The 16,842-nt window shown below is 37.9% G+C and overlaps 2 protein-coding genes and 2 pseudogenes across 2 annotated transcripts; 2 read left to right on the top strand and 2 right to left on the bottom strand.

Annotated features, from left to right (window-relative positions):
* LOC110770119 (long chain acyl-CoA synthetase 9, chloroplastic-like) overlaps positions 1-1,903 on the top strand; it is a 64,681-nt pseudogene extending 62,778 nt beyond the window's left edge.
* A 622-nt stretch (positions 1,904-2,525) lies between these two features.
* LOC110768557 (uncharacterized) lies at positions 2,526-3,341 on the bottom strand. Its single transcript, XM_021972326.2, has one exon. It carries the CDS (start codon positions 3,339-3,341, stop codon positions 2,526-2,528), a length of 816 nt encoding a protein of 271 aa, XP_021828018.2.
* Positions 3,342-9,487: 6,146 nt separating this feature from the next.
* Positions 9,488-10,087, bottom strand: LOC148293869 (uncharacterized). The gene has a single exon (XM_088254858.1). It carries the CDS (start codon positions 10,085-10,087, stop codon positions 9,488-9,490), a length of 600 nt encoding a protein of 199 aa, XP_088110984.1.
* A 4,624-nt stretch (positions 10,088-14,711) lies between these two features.
* Positions 14,712-15,594, top strand: LOC148293868 (DNA repair protein XRCC3 homolog pseudogene; annotated as a pseudogene).
* Positions 15,595-16,842: the final 1,248 nt, after the last annotated feature.

The raw sequence follows: 16,842 nt of genomic DNA, 5'->3' as shown, positions 1-16,842 counted from the left end.
GGGTTACTGATACTTTACTACACGTGGCGTGTAGTAAAGTAACAGGGAGAGGAAAGAGGGGACTATTATACAATGTCGGGGATAGTTTAATGTTTAAAAAGAATTATGATGTGTATGACGTAATTTAAAGTAAAGGGAAAGGGATAATTCTAGAATCTATTTATTTGTATTGCTGAAACTGATGATATGTCATTTGAACCAGGATTTTCATATTTAGAACTACGTGTGGCTTGTTCCCTCAATAAAGGTACGTAGGTAGCCTGGGGTCCCGCCCAGGTGTAGTCTCACTTATTTTGGTTTTTGGTTGAGTTTCGTGCCGACCTTGTTGGTGGTTTTAAAACTCGATTGAAACCAAGACTTGATTGAACAAATATTCTTTTTCCCGTTGGATTAAGTGAGTGTTGTTAAAGTGTGGTTGTGGCCAAGATAGGTTTGAAACCCTTTTTGGATTGTTGTACGATTTGGGGCCGAGTGCTTAAACTACTTGTGATTGGGTTGGGTTGTTAAACATCGCATGATGGAAATTTGGAAGTTATTTTATGTTAATTATGGTGGGCATGCATAATTTAATTCGAGTTCATTATCTGCTTTGTTAAATCTCATTATTTGACTTAAGAGTTTCGCTGGTGGTTTTGTTTTTGAATTATTGAAGGCCAGAGGCCTAGTTTGTAAATTGCTTGAAGGTTAATTTGTGCATATTGCTAGTTGTGGATATTAATTGTGTTTTTAACAGGTTGAAAATTTTGGGAAAGTCCAGTTTAAAGGGGAGACTCTGCCGAAATTTCAGCAGAAAATCTCATGTCCCTTTTCCTTATTTTGAAAAAGAGGCGTTAGTATTAGTAAGTGGGCCCGGATCGGGGTGATGTCGGAAATTCCACAGGATTCATCCCGGGTTCCGAGGAAATTCGGGGTGGGTCTTGTCATTATAGACATTTTGTTATCTTTCATTAAGTGCAGTTTTTGAATCTTGGCAGGCTCATGATTTTTACATATTTAGATACCTATGCCTGTCCACATATAGATCATTTGTGCGCGGGTGTGTAAAACCTGGCTTCGAAATTACGCCAGTTTTGTCAATGTTGTATCTTCATAATGGTTCAGGTAAATGCAAAGGGTGGTCTATCCAAGAGATTGTTTCACTTGGCATATGCTCGTAGGTTGTCTGCTGTGAATGGTAGTTGGTTTGGGGCCTGGGGCCTAGAAAAGTTTATGTGGAACTTGTTGACGTGAGTCTCCAATTAATCAAGGAGATTTATTTCCTTGACTAATTAAGGGATTTACTTTCCTATTCTATATAGTTGACAAATCATTGTATAATTAGGAGATACTATCCTAATTTATTACTGTATCTAGGAGGTAGCATCCGTTTTATCCATTCTGGTGGTGCTCCTCTTTCGGGTGATACTCAAAGATTCATCAACATTTGCATTGGGTTAGTACTTTTAGCTCCTACAACATAACAAATTGTGAACCATGACTTTGTCCTGCCTACAATTTTTAATGCTTTTTTCTTTGCTAAATTCTCAACATACCACATTCGTGCTATTGACAGTGCTCCAATTGGTCAAGGTTATGGTCTAACTGAAACTTGCGCTGGCGGGACATTCTCAGAGTTTGATGATACATCTGTTGCTAGTGTTGGAGTTCCCCTTCCATGGTCATTTATAAAGGTAAGAGATGACAGTGGATATTTTAGTTACATGTGTATAACTGATAATTTTCTTAAAGTAATTCTTCCTTTAAAAGAAAGAAGGAAGAAAGAAAGTTTTGAAATCCTAATCATGACTAGCAATTTCTTGGAGGTGTTCATTTATCCATTTCTGTGTTGATTATCTGTTTCAAATTCATATCCTTTAAGGAAAATATCTTAAGAAGAGTTCTGTACGCTGTTTCCAAGGCATGAAGGTGGTATTGACTTTCTAACCTTCTGTGTCCAGTTAATTGATTGGCCTGAAGGAGGATATGTAAAAACTGATTCCCCAATGCCTCGTGGAGAGATAGTCATCGGTGGTCCAAATGTTACACTTGGTTATTTCAAAAATGAAGAAAAAACAAGAGAGTCATACAAGGTAGACATTCAAATATTTCATACCGGTATTCTTTTGGTTGCAACTACCCACCAAAGATAAATGTTCAATAGATCCTAACTTCGGGGGTTTTGTTTTTGGTTTTATTGTGAGAAGGTTGATGAGAAAGGAATGAGGTGGTTCTATTCAGGTGACATATGGGCAATTTCACGCTGATGTGCACAGTTTCTTATTGCCTTAGAATCGATTCGTTATGTGCATAGTTTGGAAAGCTCACTTAATAAAGATATCTGTTTGTGCAAATAATCTCGCGGGAGAATATTCGCTTCTAGATCCTTCAACCTTCGATCTTCCTTATTTCTCCTTCTCGATTCCTGTAAAAAAGGATCGTCTTCCATGACTGGGTAGCTGGCGACAACTTGGGAGACGAAAGTCGCTTGCTTGATCTTTCTCTTCTGCTCCCTGGTGGTCAACCCGGACTCTTGGAGTCGGTTAGAATCATGTTGATCCGTATGACTTTTTTCGTTGAGGCTCATTGGCAGCTGCATCACAATCCTTGATTTGCTGGATAGACCCCATTGCAATGAATTTCGTGCAATGGCCATCTCTGACCAGCTCTTCGAGGTGCCTTTTCCACGCCAAACAGACGTTTGTGTAATGACCGTGCCCTTCATGGAATGCGCAATATCTACTGGTATCTTTCTTGGCTGGGTTTCCCTTCAAAGGTGATGGTTTCTTCAACCAAGGCATGTCCCTTACTTGGGCTAGGATCTGGTGAATCGGGATAGTGAACCTGGTGTAGCTCTCAGTTGCTGGAGTACCTCCTTCAGGCTGTGATCTGCGCTTGCCTTCACCCTTGTTGTTGCCGTTCCTTTGGCTTGCCTGCTCAGCCGGTTGATCGACTTGCTTGGCAGCCTTCTTTGCGGCAATTCGGTCGTTGTCCCAAAGTGCGTAGCGCTCTGCTGTTGCGAAAACTTCTACCAGTGTTTGGCAGGGAGAGATGGTCAGCTCACCATACAGCTCACACTCAGTTGGCAAGCCCCTCTTTAAGGCAGAGGACACAACTTGGTCATCAAATCCTATGATTTTTGCCCTCTCTGCCTTGAACCTCTTGATGTAGTCTCGGAGGGATTCATTGGGCTTCTTGCGCAGGTTGAACAGGTGGTCAGGGTTCTTCTTTATCGTCCGGTAAGAAGTGTACTCTTTGGTGAAGACATGGGCAAGCTCCTTGAAGTTGCTGATCGACCTTGATGGCAAGGTGTGGAACCAATCCTGAGCTGTTCCTAGCAAAGTCATTGCAAACACTTTGCACATTAACGCGTCTTCAGTCTTGTGGAGGATCATAATGCTCTTGAAGTGCTTCAGATGACTTTCAGGATCAGAATCCCCTCTGAAGCATGTGAAAGAGGGAGTTGAGAATCGTGCTCGGCAGCGGTGCTATGAAGGTAGCCAGCCCACCTTGATGGGAGGTTCCACCATGCTCGGCAGCGGTGCTATGAAGGTAGCCAGATCCGGCCACGGGGCCTTGAGATGGTACGACGACGGCTAGTGCGGTGGTCCAGCTGGCGGTCCGGCAGGTGGCGCGGTGGTTTGTTGCGGGTTCATGGCGGCTAAAGGTGCTGGTGCCACCATGTCGATCGCGGGATCATGGGAGGAGTAGCTTTGGGCCGTCACGGATTGAGCCATCGCGGAGGTCTTGCTCCTCGTGCGCTTGCTTCCAACCATGGTTGTTTGGAAGGCTTCAGTGGATTGGAAAATAGGAGGAACGGATTCCTTGAGCACGCGTTGAGTATAACTCGTGCTCTCAATGAAAGCACCAAATGTTTGTGCAAATAATCTCGCGGGAGAATATTCGCTTCTAGATCCTTCAACCTTCGATCTTCCTTATTTCTCCTTCTCGATTCCTGTAAAAAAGATTGGAGTAAATAGACCACACTCGGGGGGTGTTGGCCAAAGGCCCTCCGATGCCTAAGTTAGTTCGAGTGTTTGTAGGAAAACAATAGCTAAGCAAAGGGTACGGAGTTTGTATGTATGGTGTGAACCGGGCGGCCGGAGCCGTGTGGAGAAAATATGGAGAATGGAGAGTGGAGAGGGAGACAGAAGAGAGCTTCGGGTATTTTCTCGGGTATCAGGAGTAGGTTTAGATGTACCTTGAATGATGACTGAAGTCATCTATTTATAGGAGCCTCGGGGCTAGGGTTTCGTAGCCTCGGGGCTAGGGTTTCGTAGAGATCGAGTCGGGCTTGATAATATCTGAATTATCTCGTTAATTATAAGATAATATCCTATAATTAGGATATTATCCCTTTGATAAGATAATACCCGAATTATTGATATTATCTCATTAATTATAAGATAATATCCCAATTAATGATATTATCCTTGTTAATTATGAGATAATACCATATAATTAAGATATTATCCAGATTAATTAATTATCCCAAAAAATGGTTTAATTAATTAATTTAAGGGATAATCTTCTTTTCCACATGGCGTGCTCTGACTGGAGACGAAAATATTTGCTCCCACAATATCTATATCAAACTCTGTGTCAAATGTCATCAACGCATAGGGCTGCACATACATTGCTTTAATGTTACCATGGATGTTACGTTTGTGGAGAACGAGATGTTTTTTCTGTCATATGTGTCAAATTATGTCCTTCAAGGGGAGAATATAGTAAAAGAAGCACATAATTGGTTTGAGATAGAAATACGGGGGAAAGAAGCACAATATAGTGCGCTGGAACCCGAGCTGAGCCAAGCAGTTGCTGGAAGCAGGCTGCCGATCAGTCCAGCCAAGCCAAACAGCCGAGCTAAATTAGACATCAGCGATTCTAAATTGGATAGCAGCGATCCCCTCTCTCGGACATACTTGCTTATGCTCCACTGAACATTCCTGGGGTAAGTCCTTCAGATCCCAATGCTTCTCAAAATATTGTTGAAATTGTGAAAAAATTACCTGCACGAGCAAACAGGGGAATACCACCAGATAGATTCTCACCAGAAGGCAAGGTGAAATATGCCATTGCTGATTATGTCTCTACACACAGATTGTCTCCTCAAGCCAAAGTATTTGTCGGTCAGATGGAAGGAATTAAGTATTTTTATATAAACATGCATGCAGTGGCAGTCATAGGGGTCAAACGACCCCTTAACAATCATGGAAATAGGCTTGTTGGTCTTAGTTTGCTGGAGGTGTGACCCTTGAACTTCCCACCATCTGTTTGATGAAAAGCCTGAGGAGGAGGAGGAGGAGAGCTTGCGGGGAAGAAGAAGAGAAGCTGCTTATGTTATTTTTTTAATCATTTGACAAAACGGCGTTGTTTTTCTAAGGCGCTTCCAACTTTTTTTGCAAAACACGTCGTTTTGTAAAGGCAAGTTGCTCTTAAAGAAACAGAAACAAGTTACAAGTTGCTCATTTTTCACAAAAGAGCAGCAGCTTTTTACCCAACTCCCCCCAAAATCCTCAATTCCCAAATTATTTACCATTCTAGTTGGCCAAATGCGCTGAACTTGGGCTTCCAGAGTTTATGACAAATTTAAAAAGATGGCAAATTGAAATCATTCAATTATATTTGTCTAATAAATAATAAAATTTGGAAGAGAAAAAATAGATAGGAAAATTAACTCTCTTAATTTTTTTTTTGGAACATTTACACTATGACCCCTTGGGTTACGGATCTTGGATCCGCCACTGCATGCATGTCACATTTCTTTATATAGATGATGAGAAGGAATCTTTTGAAGCTGCTTGCCTTCAGAACAACCTCAAATTATGGCGAAGCAATTAAGTTTTTTCTCATCTAAGGACTGAAAATGACAGTCTATACGAGAGAATAATATTTGTTTGTCGTCGGCATGCGCCAATGCAGAAAATAATATAGTCTACACTTGTCTTCTTGGAATAATATACTACATCAATGGCGTAGCCAGGAATTGTTGTCACAGAGGGCCTCTTGTAAGAGGTTTTTTTTTTTTTTTTTTTTTTCTAGTGAAAGTAATGAGACCATATTTTCCACAAATGTGATATCATCAATTTATTCAAAGTTCCTTTTAGACTTTCAGCAATTTATTATTGAAATTAAAAATCTCAACAATCAACACATAAAACTAAAACGATAACAATAAAGCAACTATTGATAAAATCAATAAGGAGGAGGAAATGAAACGCAGCATACCAAAAGAAAATTTGAGATGAAAGAAATACAGAAGAAAACGTGGAACAGAAGCAGCAAAACGAAGGAACAAAAAGGAATAAAGAAGAAAAATGCAAATGATGTGGGAATAAAAAAGAAGAAAAACTATAACAAAGAAGGAAAAAAATAAAGGGAAATAGCTCAAAATGCCACCAATTTTATAAATTTTTTTGAAAATACCACCCCTCCCTTAAAATTTTGAAACTACCACCTATAAATACATATTTATTGTTGACTGATTGCACCCATATCACTTCTTCAGAAATTGTGTTTTCTCTCAACTCTCTTGGCTCTGTCTCTCTCTGTCGCTCAGCTCTCTCTCTGTCGTCTAACTCTCTCTGTCTCTGATGCAGTTCATCCAAGCTTAACTCCACGGTTCACAGCCACAAGGTACTGTTCATCGTCCTTTTCTTAGAAATTTTGGGTTTTTGTGAATTTGGTTTAGGGTGTATGGATTTATATGAAATTGGTTTAGGGGTTTCTTTGAAATTGGTTTATGGTTTTAGGGTTTAGGGGTTGCTCTGAAATTGGTTTAGGGTTTATGGGTTTCTATGAAATTGCTCTGAAATTGTCACAAGGCATTACTAATTGAAAATATAAATAGTTATCGTAAGGTGATGCACTTGGAAACTACATCAAAGGAGGGAGTATGTGCAAGTAAATTCTGTCCAATTGGCTTACACTAGCTTTCTTACTGAAACTCATTGAGTGAGTGTGTGAATTATGAAGAACCTATTATAATTACTTTGATTCTTCACTGGTTCATACTTTTCTTTTTCTCTTTAATATGTTGGAGTAGAAGGATTTAAAATTCGGATATTTCAGTTCAAACCCCTCAGTTTAACCATATAATTGAATCTAAACCCTCCTTTCAAAACATAAAACAAGAAAACTTGAATGGATTATAAGTTATGTTCTTGAAGCATGTAATTCATAGCTAACAAGTCAAGAAGCTAATTGTAACCAAGATAAGACGTTATGCAGTAGTGCTTGGAAGTGTGAGTGTGAATAAGAACAAGGACAAGAACAAGTATATAAAGAGAATGATACATGAAAAATAATAAAAAGATAGATTAGTCATACTACTCTATCAATGATATATAAAGCAATAATATATATACGCTCTTCTATCTAGATATTAAGTAGGAATCTTACAAAGTGAAGTATTGGTTTGATATGTTAAAAGCATAAAACTAAAACAACAAAAAGTGCTGAACTAGAAATTAAGTTTGAGAGCGAGAGAGAGAGAGAGAGAGAGAGAGAGAGAGAGAGAGCGCCATACCATGGCCGGAAGGGATAGCGTATCTCAAACTTTTTCTTTTCTTGAGAGAAAGTAAATATTGATAAGTGGCTTTATGTCCAATACCCATTTTATATCCCCTGAGCTATTGGCTCAATTTTTATCAAGAAAGTTACCTTCAGATTGACTAATGAGTAAGAGTATCCACTCTGTCTTCTCAACATCAGGAAGAGATTTCAGTAGAGAGAATTCTTTTGGGTTACCACTCAATATTATGCGTACAGCCTTAAAAACTTGCAATCTACTGAGGTTAAATATCTTTGAAATCACTCCAAGGACCTCCTCTCCTTTGAGTTGTAGTTTCATTTGCATCTCATGTTGTTATTGGAATTTGGAACCTCATAATGTTTAGAAAGAGGTAAGATATACTTTACCCCCATGAACAAATGTGGAAAATCACTTAACACGCTTCCACCACAATATTAGAAAAATAAGTTCCTCGTTTGTTCAGAATTTTTCATTAATAGCTATTCTGTCAGTATATTTACCATTCGTACAATTTTAGGGCCAAGTTTGTATGAGCAAATGACTAATTTGAAATATGTAATTGATCATTTTGCCCTCTGACTCAATCTTTGAAACATTGGTGTGGTGATTAATAGATGCGCAGATGTGCGATGCGCAGATGTGCAATGCGCAGTGTGCATGTACAAATAAATGTACAGATTCGTTTGTTTACTTTAGAAATCATGGTAATTTAACAGTTTTATCACAGAAGAATGAAGGTTTGGAATGCATAGAAGCCTGCAATATACACTAAGTATAGAGATGGTTACCAAATATCATGTTGAGCACTGTGACCCGTGCAAAGTTAAACTGCATAAATTAGTTTAGTAGTTGTTCTTTATCTTTTGAAGATTCATTAGTTGTTCCAAAAATTAGTTTTCCCTATTAGATCACATAATGTTTGAACTAATGGCCATGAACTCAATCCTGCCTTTGCTTGCTTGGAGAAGGTATGCTGCTCACTTTTTTTTGTCAAAAGGTTTAATGGAAAGCTATCTATCTATTCCAAATTAAATTCATGTGTTCTTTGTTTTCCTTACAGGAAAATGGAGGTCAAACAATGGACATATGTCAAAAATGAAAAACAGAGGAAGTGCATAATTCGTTTTTCCTAAAACGCAATAAACTGGTGATACGTTAGTGATACAGTGGCGATACAGAAGCGATAAAAGGGTACTAGAAATTGCTATTTCTGTTTATTTTGGGCTTCTTCTTTTGTTTCTTTTCATTTACTTAGCTTTAATAATTGGATGATTACGAGATGAATTTGTGTCAATTATTAATACAACAATTACATATATGAAGATTAAGACGAACAACATATCGTACCACCAAACATAATCAAACCACCAAATGTAATCATCCTTTTCTTCAACCCATCACAAAGCATTTGCTTATTTATTCATACCTTCCTTTCTTTGTAAATTATTTTTTAGTTGTTATTATTTTTTAAAATAATTTCTTACAATGTCTTACGATGCAATTATGATGCACCTGACTGTCTGTTTTTGAAAGGCACGTTGTTTCTTTCTCGTCCTCGTCTTCTTTTAGAATGAAGTAGGGCCTAAACCGTAAACCCATTGATGAGCCGTATTCAATATACATGCAATATAATAGCAATATTAGGCCAATATACATTCACTGCAGAGGCAATATTAGGGCAATATAACCGCAATACGACAGCAATAGTATCACAATATACATGCAATAGGGTGGCAATATGCATACAATATCTATACAATACAAAGGAAATATTAGTACAATACACATGCAATAGGATAGCAATATTAAGTCAATTTAGATACAATACACACATCCATTACAGACTACAATTTAGACATGCAAAATAAATCCCCACCGAACCCTAACAATACTATCCCAGGAAAGGAAAAGGAAGGCAACACTTTGACATCGCATCACTCAGCACCGCATGAACCGAACCACCACTCACCCTTACTAGAGGTCCATTAAAAGATCCATGTCTTTGGCCTTCCTCCTCGCTGCATGCACGAGGCTATGATGAGCCATTCCCTCTCCACCCATATTCAGCACCTCCCTGACACCAACTACATCAATTTCACTCCAATTGTAGTCTGGTGAGATGATCGAAGCATAATCTCGGAACATTTCGAAGCCGTTGTTGAAACATTCAACCATGTCATGGTTATATTCTTCAGATTTTGAGAATTTTTCGACAGCATATTTCTTTGTCTCTTCCAATTTTAACTTGAGGGCCTCTAACTCTTTGCTCCGACTTATTTCTTTTAGAGTTTGCTTAACTTCGCCTGCATAAGCTTTGTTCAACTTGTTTGACAAGTTTCCCATAACTTGCCCATGAATATCACATTTCGTCTCCCACCAATCTGTTGCCTTTGACAAATATTGGAGATCCTGCTTGACGGCACAGATTTTGTCAAGCGGATCATTGCTCTCAGCCTCACTTCCAGATGAAGTGGGATCGTGATTGGGAGTCACAGGTGGAGATGGGAACGGCACATGCCACGGCAGGTCTCTCGAGTAACAGACATGGTCGTTTGGAGGGTGTACGTCCAACATCTTTAAGTATCGCTGGGGACAAGTCACAGCTGCAGTTTGCAATAAAACAAATAAACGTACATTCAGTCTCCAGTTTGACGTTATGAAAACTTGTAAACAACAATAACAGCAACAATAATTACCGTTCCCGTTAAGAAGGTGCCTATGCTGCAGAAATGGTAGGAAGCTTCAGTTATATGTAGGAACTGTTGGTTTTAAAAAAAATTTAAGAAGTTCATTTGAATATTAAACATACAATTAATCAAATTAATCGCAGCGGAAGAATATGGTGGTTGTTTAAATTCAAAACAAAACTTCTTCCAAGTATTTTAAGCCATGAATATTGATATGATTTCATAAATGAAAAAATCAAGAGAAAGGATAAGATCTAATTACGCTTGAAGCAATTGTATGAACCAATTTGTGTTTGGTCTTCTCTTCATGATTTCGTCTTTGATCTTTGATCTTTGCTCCTTGATCTTTCTCCTCCATGTGAGCCACAAAAGTATATGGCCTCCAAGTCTCCACACCAATGGAACCTTGAGATGAGAAGAAGTATCTTGAGAATACTTGGATGCTAGTGCAAGATTCTCAAGATTGGTTTCAATCTAAACCACTTTGAAAGATGAAAGAGTTTCACTTTTGAAAACTCTCTTTTATCTCTCTTTGATCTCCCAAACCTATTTGGTTGATATTGGATTGTGTTTGTGTGTGAATGAGCTTATGGAAACAATTCCCATACACATTCACTTAAGCATTTTCGGCCAAACCTCATTGGGCTTCCAAACTTGGGCCTTATGACACTTAAACCATAATATTTAGGTGTCTTAAGCCCTTGGGCTTAATGCCCAACCATTTGGGCTTTCCGTTAACTATTACCGAGGCCCAAATACGTTTTTACACGTAGTAAATCATCCACATCAAATCAATCAAATTGATTTCCTCATTCTCATTTGTATTACTCAAAGTTAACCATTTAAGGTGTGCGATCCATTAGGTTCTAATTAGCAAGGCAGTGGGAAAATATTAGAACTCTTTCTAACCAACTGGATTTAAAACCCCTTTTTAATTCTTCCTTTATTTGAATCGATCACAATCAATCCTAGGACTTCCACAAGGCAAGAGTGACATCTAGCAATATATCAAGGCTATCCAAGCTAACCAGAATAGATGAAGAACCTATTCAGTTGGAATTGCAATGCAATACGGTCCTTCTCTTATACAATGTTTCAAATCATATTATTAGGGTATGGATTGTTTATGTCAAACCCCTAATATGATTTATAACCTCATGTGATTCAAAAGAACATGATTAAGAACAACTTTCTAAATCAAGCTCAAAATACTTTGGCCAAAGATTTACTGAATCACATCTTGAAACATTCTCCTTCTTTATCGAAAGTAGAGATTCCTTATTGTACATTCACATGCCCCTATGATGAATTAAGAGATCCCAACAACACTTAAGACAAATCTTTTACGGCTTGACTTTAAGAGCTATCAAAGATCAATAATGCATCACAGGACAACCATGATGCCTCAGGTCTAAGGACTAATTTGCATTATTGCAACTATGAGTTCTCATTTGACATGTAGATAAATACTCCATATGAGAACTACGGTTGATCGCGTTCAGTGTACTCATTCACTAATGAGCACCCACATACTTGTATTAGTGTCAACTACACAAATGGTTTGAGACTAACCATCCTCCCAATTGAGCATACATAATATGTGCTAATCTTGACGGTTTATCAATGCCCATTTGATAACCTATGATTAGGAACATTTTGGGATGCTACAGTTAGAGATTAAAGGTCTCCCGAATCTAATCTTCTTTAGATTACTTTATTTCTTATTTAGCATACCCTGGACATTTGTTTCTTTACATGATGTAAAAGATAACAAATAAGTTTGCCCTTTATATATCATATATGAAATGTATTCTAAGGAGATTACATCAAATGTATTGGCTCTTAGGGCACATTTCTAACAGGAACTTGTCTGAAGTATATTGGGTATTTAGTTGGTGAGTTAAATTGATTGGCTTGCAAACTACACCTTTTACTACTTGGCTGTCATTTACAGCAGTAGAGCATTACAATAACAGGAATAAAAGTGCCTTACAAACAACAAAAACCAAACCTTAATGAGAAAAAGGAAATTGTGGATTTCATGCCAAAAAAGGACTATGTAACTAACCACTAGTAGGAAGCTTCAGTTATATGTAGGAACTTGTCTGAAGTATATTAGCATTTAGTTGGTGCATTAAATTGATGGGATTGCAAACGACACCATTTACAACTTGGCTGTCATTTACAGCAGTAGAGCATTACAATAACAGCAATAAAAGTGCCTTACAAACGAAACAAAACCAAACCTTAATGAGAAAATGGAAATTGTGGATTTCAGGCCAAAAAAGGACTAAGTAACTAACCAATTATATATATAGAGGAATATATGAAACTTTGGGGAAATACGAAAATTCCCACGTACAAATTGGAACATAGAAAAAGTAAATTAGGCAAATATGAAATAGGCCAATTCGAAAATTGGAAAAAAAGAAACTTGGAAAATAGGAAAATTGGAAAATTGGAAAATTGGAAATAAGGAAACTTGGAAAATAGAAAAATTGGAAAATTGGAAATAGGACAAAAGGAAACTTGGAAAATAGGAAAATAGGAAATAGGAAAAAAGGAAACTTGGAAAATTAGAAAATTGGAAAATTGGAAAAATGGAAATAGGAAAAAAGGAAAAGTGGAAAATTGAAAATAGGAAAACAGGAAACTTGGAAAATAGGAAAATTGGAAATCGGGAAAAACGAAACTTGGAAAATTGGAAAATTGGAAAAAGGAAAAAACGAAACTTGGAACATAGGAAAATTGGAAAATTGGAAAAAGGAAACAACAAAACTTGAAAATAGGAAAATTGGAAATAGGAAAAAAGGAAACTTGAAAAATAGGAAAATTGGAAAAAGGAAAAAAAGGAAACTTGGAAAATATGAAAATTGGAAATAGGAAAAAAGGAAACTTGCAAAATAGGAAAATAGGAACATTGGAAAATGGAAAATAGGAAACTTGTAAAATTGGCAAATTGGATAATTGGATAATAGGAAAAATGGAACATTGGAAATGAATTGAAATTGCGGAAATGGGAAATAAGAAAATTACCATATTGGAAAATTTGTATTAGTTGGTGAATTAAGCAAATTAGGCAAATTATTTCAATTACATAATGGGAAATTTACCAAATTCGGAAAATCCAAAATAGAAATATATTAAAAACAGGCATACAGCCAACTGAGCAATAACTCCCGCCAATCCCTCATCCCGCCAATTACTCCCCCCAATCCCTCCCGCCAATTACTCCCCCCAATCCCTCCCGCCAATTACTATCTGATTTACTCCATATCATTAATGGCTGCCTATATTAATCAACCCAGCTGTATGAAGGGATTTGGAAAAAAAAAAAAAAAAAAACTGCCTGAAGGGAAAACTTGCATGACATTAACTCCTTGCAGCCATTACCTTCCCCACTGATTTCACTCACATCGCATTTAGTCCCACTTTTCTCCAATTAAGTCATACACCAGCCTACAATAAATATCCAAAACTATGGACCATAACCTCACACCAAACCCAACGCTTTCAATTACTAAAGGAAGGGAGACTGAAACAGAAGCCAAGTCACCCAATTCACTCACTGCAGACTTGGTCCATGGCATGCAGCATTGTCGAGGCAATACCATGTTTTGGAAAAATCTCCATGCAGACATAGTTTCAAAAATTGTGGAGGGCCAAGCTAGGTGGGAAGTCATAAGAAAGCGCACATTTTGCTCTCGTTATCATGCCCGCATGCATCTCCTCCATATAAAGGGTATGAAAGCCAAAATTGAAATTGCCCCTGCCACTGCAATTATGGTATTCAAGGAATCTGATGAAATGGCCCAATTGAAGCAACAAGTGGAAACCAGATTCGAACTATTTCGTAAGTTTACAAAAATAGTGGATCCAAAAGGAAACTGGGACAACATCACTGTGGGCGGGTCATGAATTTCATGGGTCGCGGTCGCCGCAATTGAAGAGTATGCAACTTCGAATGTGGCAACAGCAGGAAATTTGTGACACTTTAATATGACTTTGGACTGGCTGTAAAATGTAGTGGAAACAACGTGTAAAATGGAATCATGTTTAGGTGGCCTCTTTTTGTATTATGTAACTATGGGGTGGCCTTTGGTTGTATTATGTAAGTTTCAAAATTAGATTTTATGGAATTATGATGCCTCTTTTTGTATTTTTTGCGTATACAGTTTATCCGTATCCAGTTCAGTGGCGATATAGAGGCAATAACTCCACAATTAGCATGTGTTTAATGGCAATATGATGTCAATAAGAGTACAATAGAGTTGCAATACGATCCTATTGCAGTAGGTACTGCATCAGCATGGTTTTTAAAATATATTAGACGAAAAAATTACAAAAAAGTAAACCAAAATTAAATTAAAAATTGGGAAAGGGATGAAGTATACATCCCTTAAAAGACAGATGGCCTACATTACACACCTTCAATATGGACTCTATATATACAAATCATGCCTTGCATCACCATCACATCCCCCCCCCCCCCCCCCTTAAATTACAGAAACATGACACCACAAAACCTCATGCTCCTTCCTCTTTCAACCCCTAAATTATCCATCGGATGCCCAACACTAGATGGCTGCTTAAGCGGTGGGATACCCTGCAACTCCATAACAGAATTGGTAGGGGAGAGAGGTTCCGGAAAGACGCAACTTTGTCTCCAACTTACGGTTAGAGCTCAGCTCCCACCCTCACATGGCGGACTAGGGGGCTCCTCCCTCTGCATATTCACAGAATTCAGCTTCTCATTTCGTCGATTGCAACAACTAGGCAACCTTTATCATGCATCATACCCCAACTTAATAGGGATGGAGCCATTGTAAGACATATATGTTCATGGCATTCATGATGCTCAACAACTCATCCATGTCCTTCGAGACATACAAGCATTTATTACCATTGATCACACCCGGTTACCTGTGAAACTCATTGTCATTGATTCCATTGCTACATTGTTTAGATCACAGTATCAGACAACATCGGCAGATTTGAAAGGGCGGTCTGAAATGTTCTTCAAGATATCTGGGACATTGAAGGCTTTTAGCAAATAAGTTTGGGTTGTCGGTGGTTGTCACTAACCAAGTGATGGATTTTATTGGGCCACATGATGGAGTGAATGGGGTGAGGTTGGGAAACTTGGAGTGCCTGCACACATCAGGCACACAGGTGAGTCCAGCTTTGGGACTGGCTTGGGCACATTGCATAAATTCAAGGGTGCTCTTGGCAAGACATCATCAATCTATTGGGGTTAACAGTCGTAATGCTCCTTCACCAACTATATCTAGTCAAACACATAGGACATTTGATATTGTATTTGCCCCCCATTTGCCCCATGCATCGGCTGAATTTGTAATAAAAAAAGAAGGTGTAGTAGGAGTATCACGATAACTGTGTAATAATGGAATTCTAAGAACTTTAATGTTTTGGATCCATTTGGAGTTACATTCCAGGCCCTTTAATTTCGTACTCACAGTTTACATTGCAATAGCAATACCAGTACAATAAATGTACAATATGTAAAACCAGGCCCTAAGCTCTAAAAGCCTACAGAGGGGGGGTGAAGTAGGTGAGAAGAAAAAGACTACCCTTTTTAAAATTTTAAGTACTTTAAAAGCACACAAGCACAAACACAAACAATTTCGTGGTTAATAAATTAAAACTAGTAACAGCGGAATGTAAATAACACACGATAATTGTTGACCCAGAAAACCCAATAGGGTGAAAAACTGGGGGCACCAAGCCAGGAGAGATCCAATCTGCTCAATTAAGAAATACAAGAAAAACGAAAGAAGACTTAGCTCATCTATCAGGCAGCTGCAATCCAATCTCTCAGCAAGCACCTTTTCTTTATCTCTTAGCAGCAGATTCTCTCAAGAGCACCAAGCTCAAGTTGCATGTAGTTTGATGTATGAAGTGAGTTATGGTTTCACAGATTCATCTATCTCAATCACAAATGAAACCTAAGTGTTGTGATGATTAAACTAGAAGTAATGAACTTGAAGCAAATAGTTTAAATCAAAATAACAACAATGAAACAAAACAAATGTTCAACCGAAATCTTGTAAATGTTTACTTGGAGAAAGCTATATGTATACAATCAATCGTATACTCACAAGTAACATATACTAGCTGAAACATTAATGGAAAAATTAAAGCAATGAAAACAACCAGCCATTAAAGAGTGAAAATCATCTTGGGGAAGCCCGTCTTATTTTTATAGCTTTTTAATATTAATTAATTTTTCTTTTATTTTGGTAATATCTTTCTTAACACAAAACAAAATTTAATTCTCAATCCTCAACAACATTTTCATCTTAAAAGGCAAATCTCTTCAATATTTACACAATATATGTACACAAATTAGGCAAATACATCGTGGTTTCTTTTCTACCTAAACCCTCAGCTTGTTCAACTGTTTCTTCCTCTCATATGCAAGCTGGGCCCTCTCCTTCCTCTTGTTCTCAAGCTCCTGCACAGCCACAGATCAATATCTAATAATTTCATAAAATCAAAATCAACAAAGTGTGAAAAGCTCACTTTAGAGCATCAAGAATGACCATCCTCTTTATCTTATCATAAGGAGCATCAGGAACACCCTCGTATGCCTTCAAACGGGCAAGTGCGGCTGCAAACCCA

The sequence above is a fragment of the Prunus avium genome, chromosome 6, assembly GCF_965620075.1.
Source record: "Prunus avium chromosome 6, drPruAviu1.hap1.1, whole genome shotgun sequence".
NCBI lineage: Eukaryota > Viridiplantae > Streptophyta > Magnoliopsida > Rosales > Rosaceae > Prunus > Prunus avium.
Note: the sequence above shows the minus strand (reverse complement) of the source record. Positions and strands in the feature narration are given on the sequence as shown.

Coding starts and splice junctions, on each gene's coding strand:
- LOC110768557 (XM_021972326.2), bottom strand. CDS start 3,341: ATGTGCAAAGTGTTTGCAATGACTTTGCTAGGAACAGCTCAGGATTGG.
- LOC148293869 (XM_088254858.1), bottom strand. CDS start 10,087: ATGTTGGACGTACACCCTCCAAACGACCATGTCTGTTACTCGAGAGAC.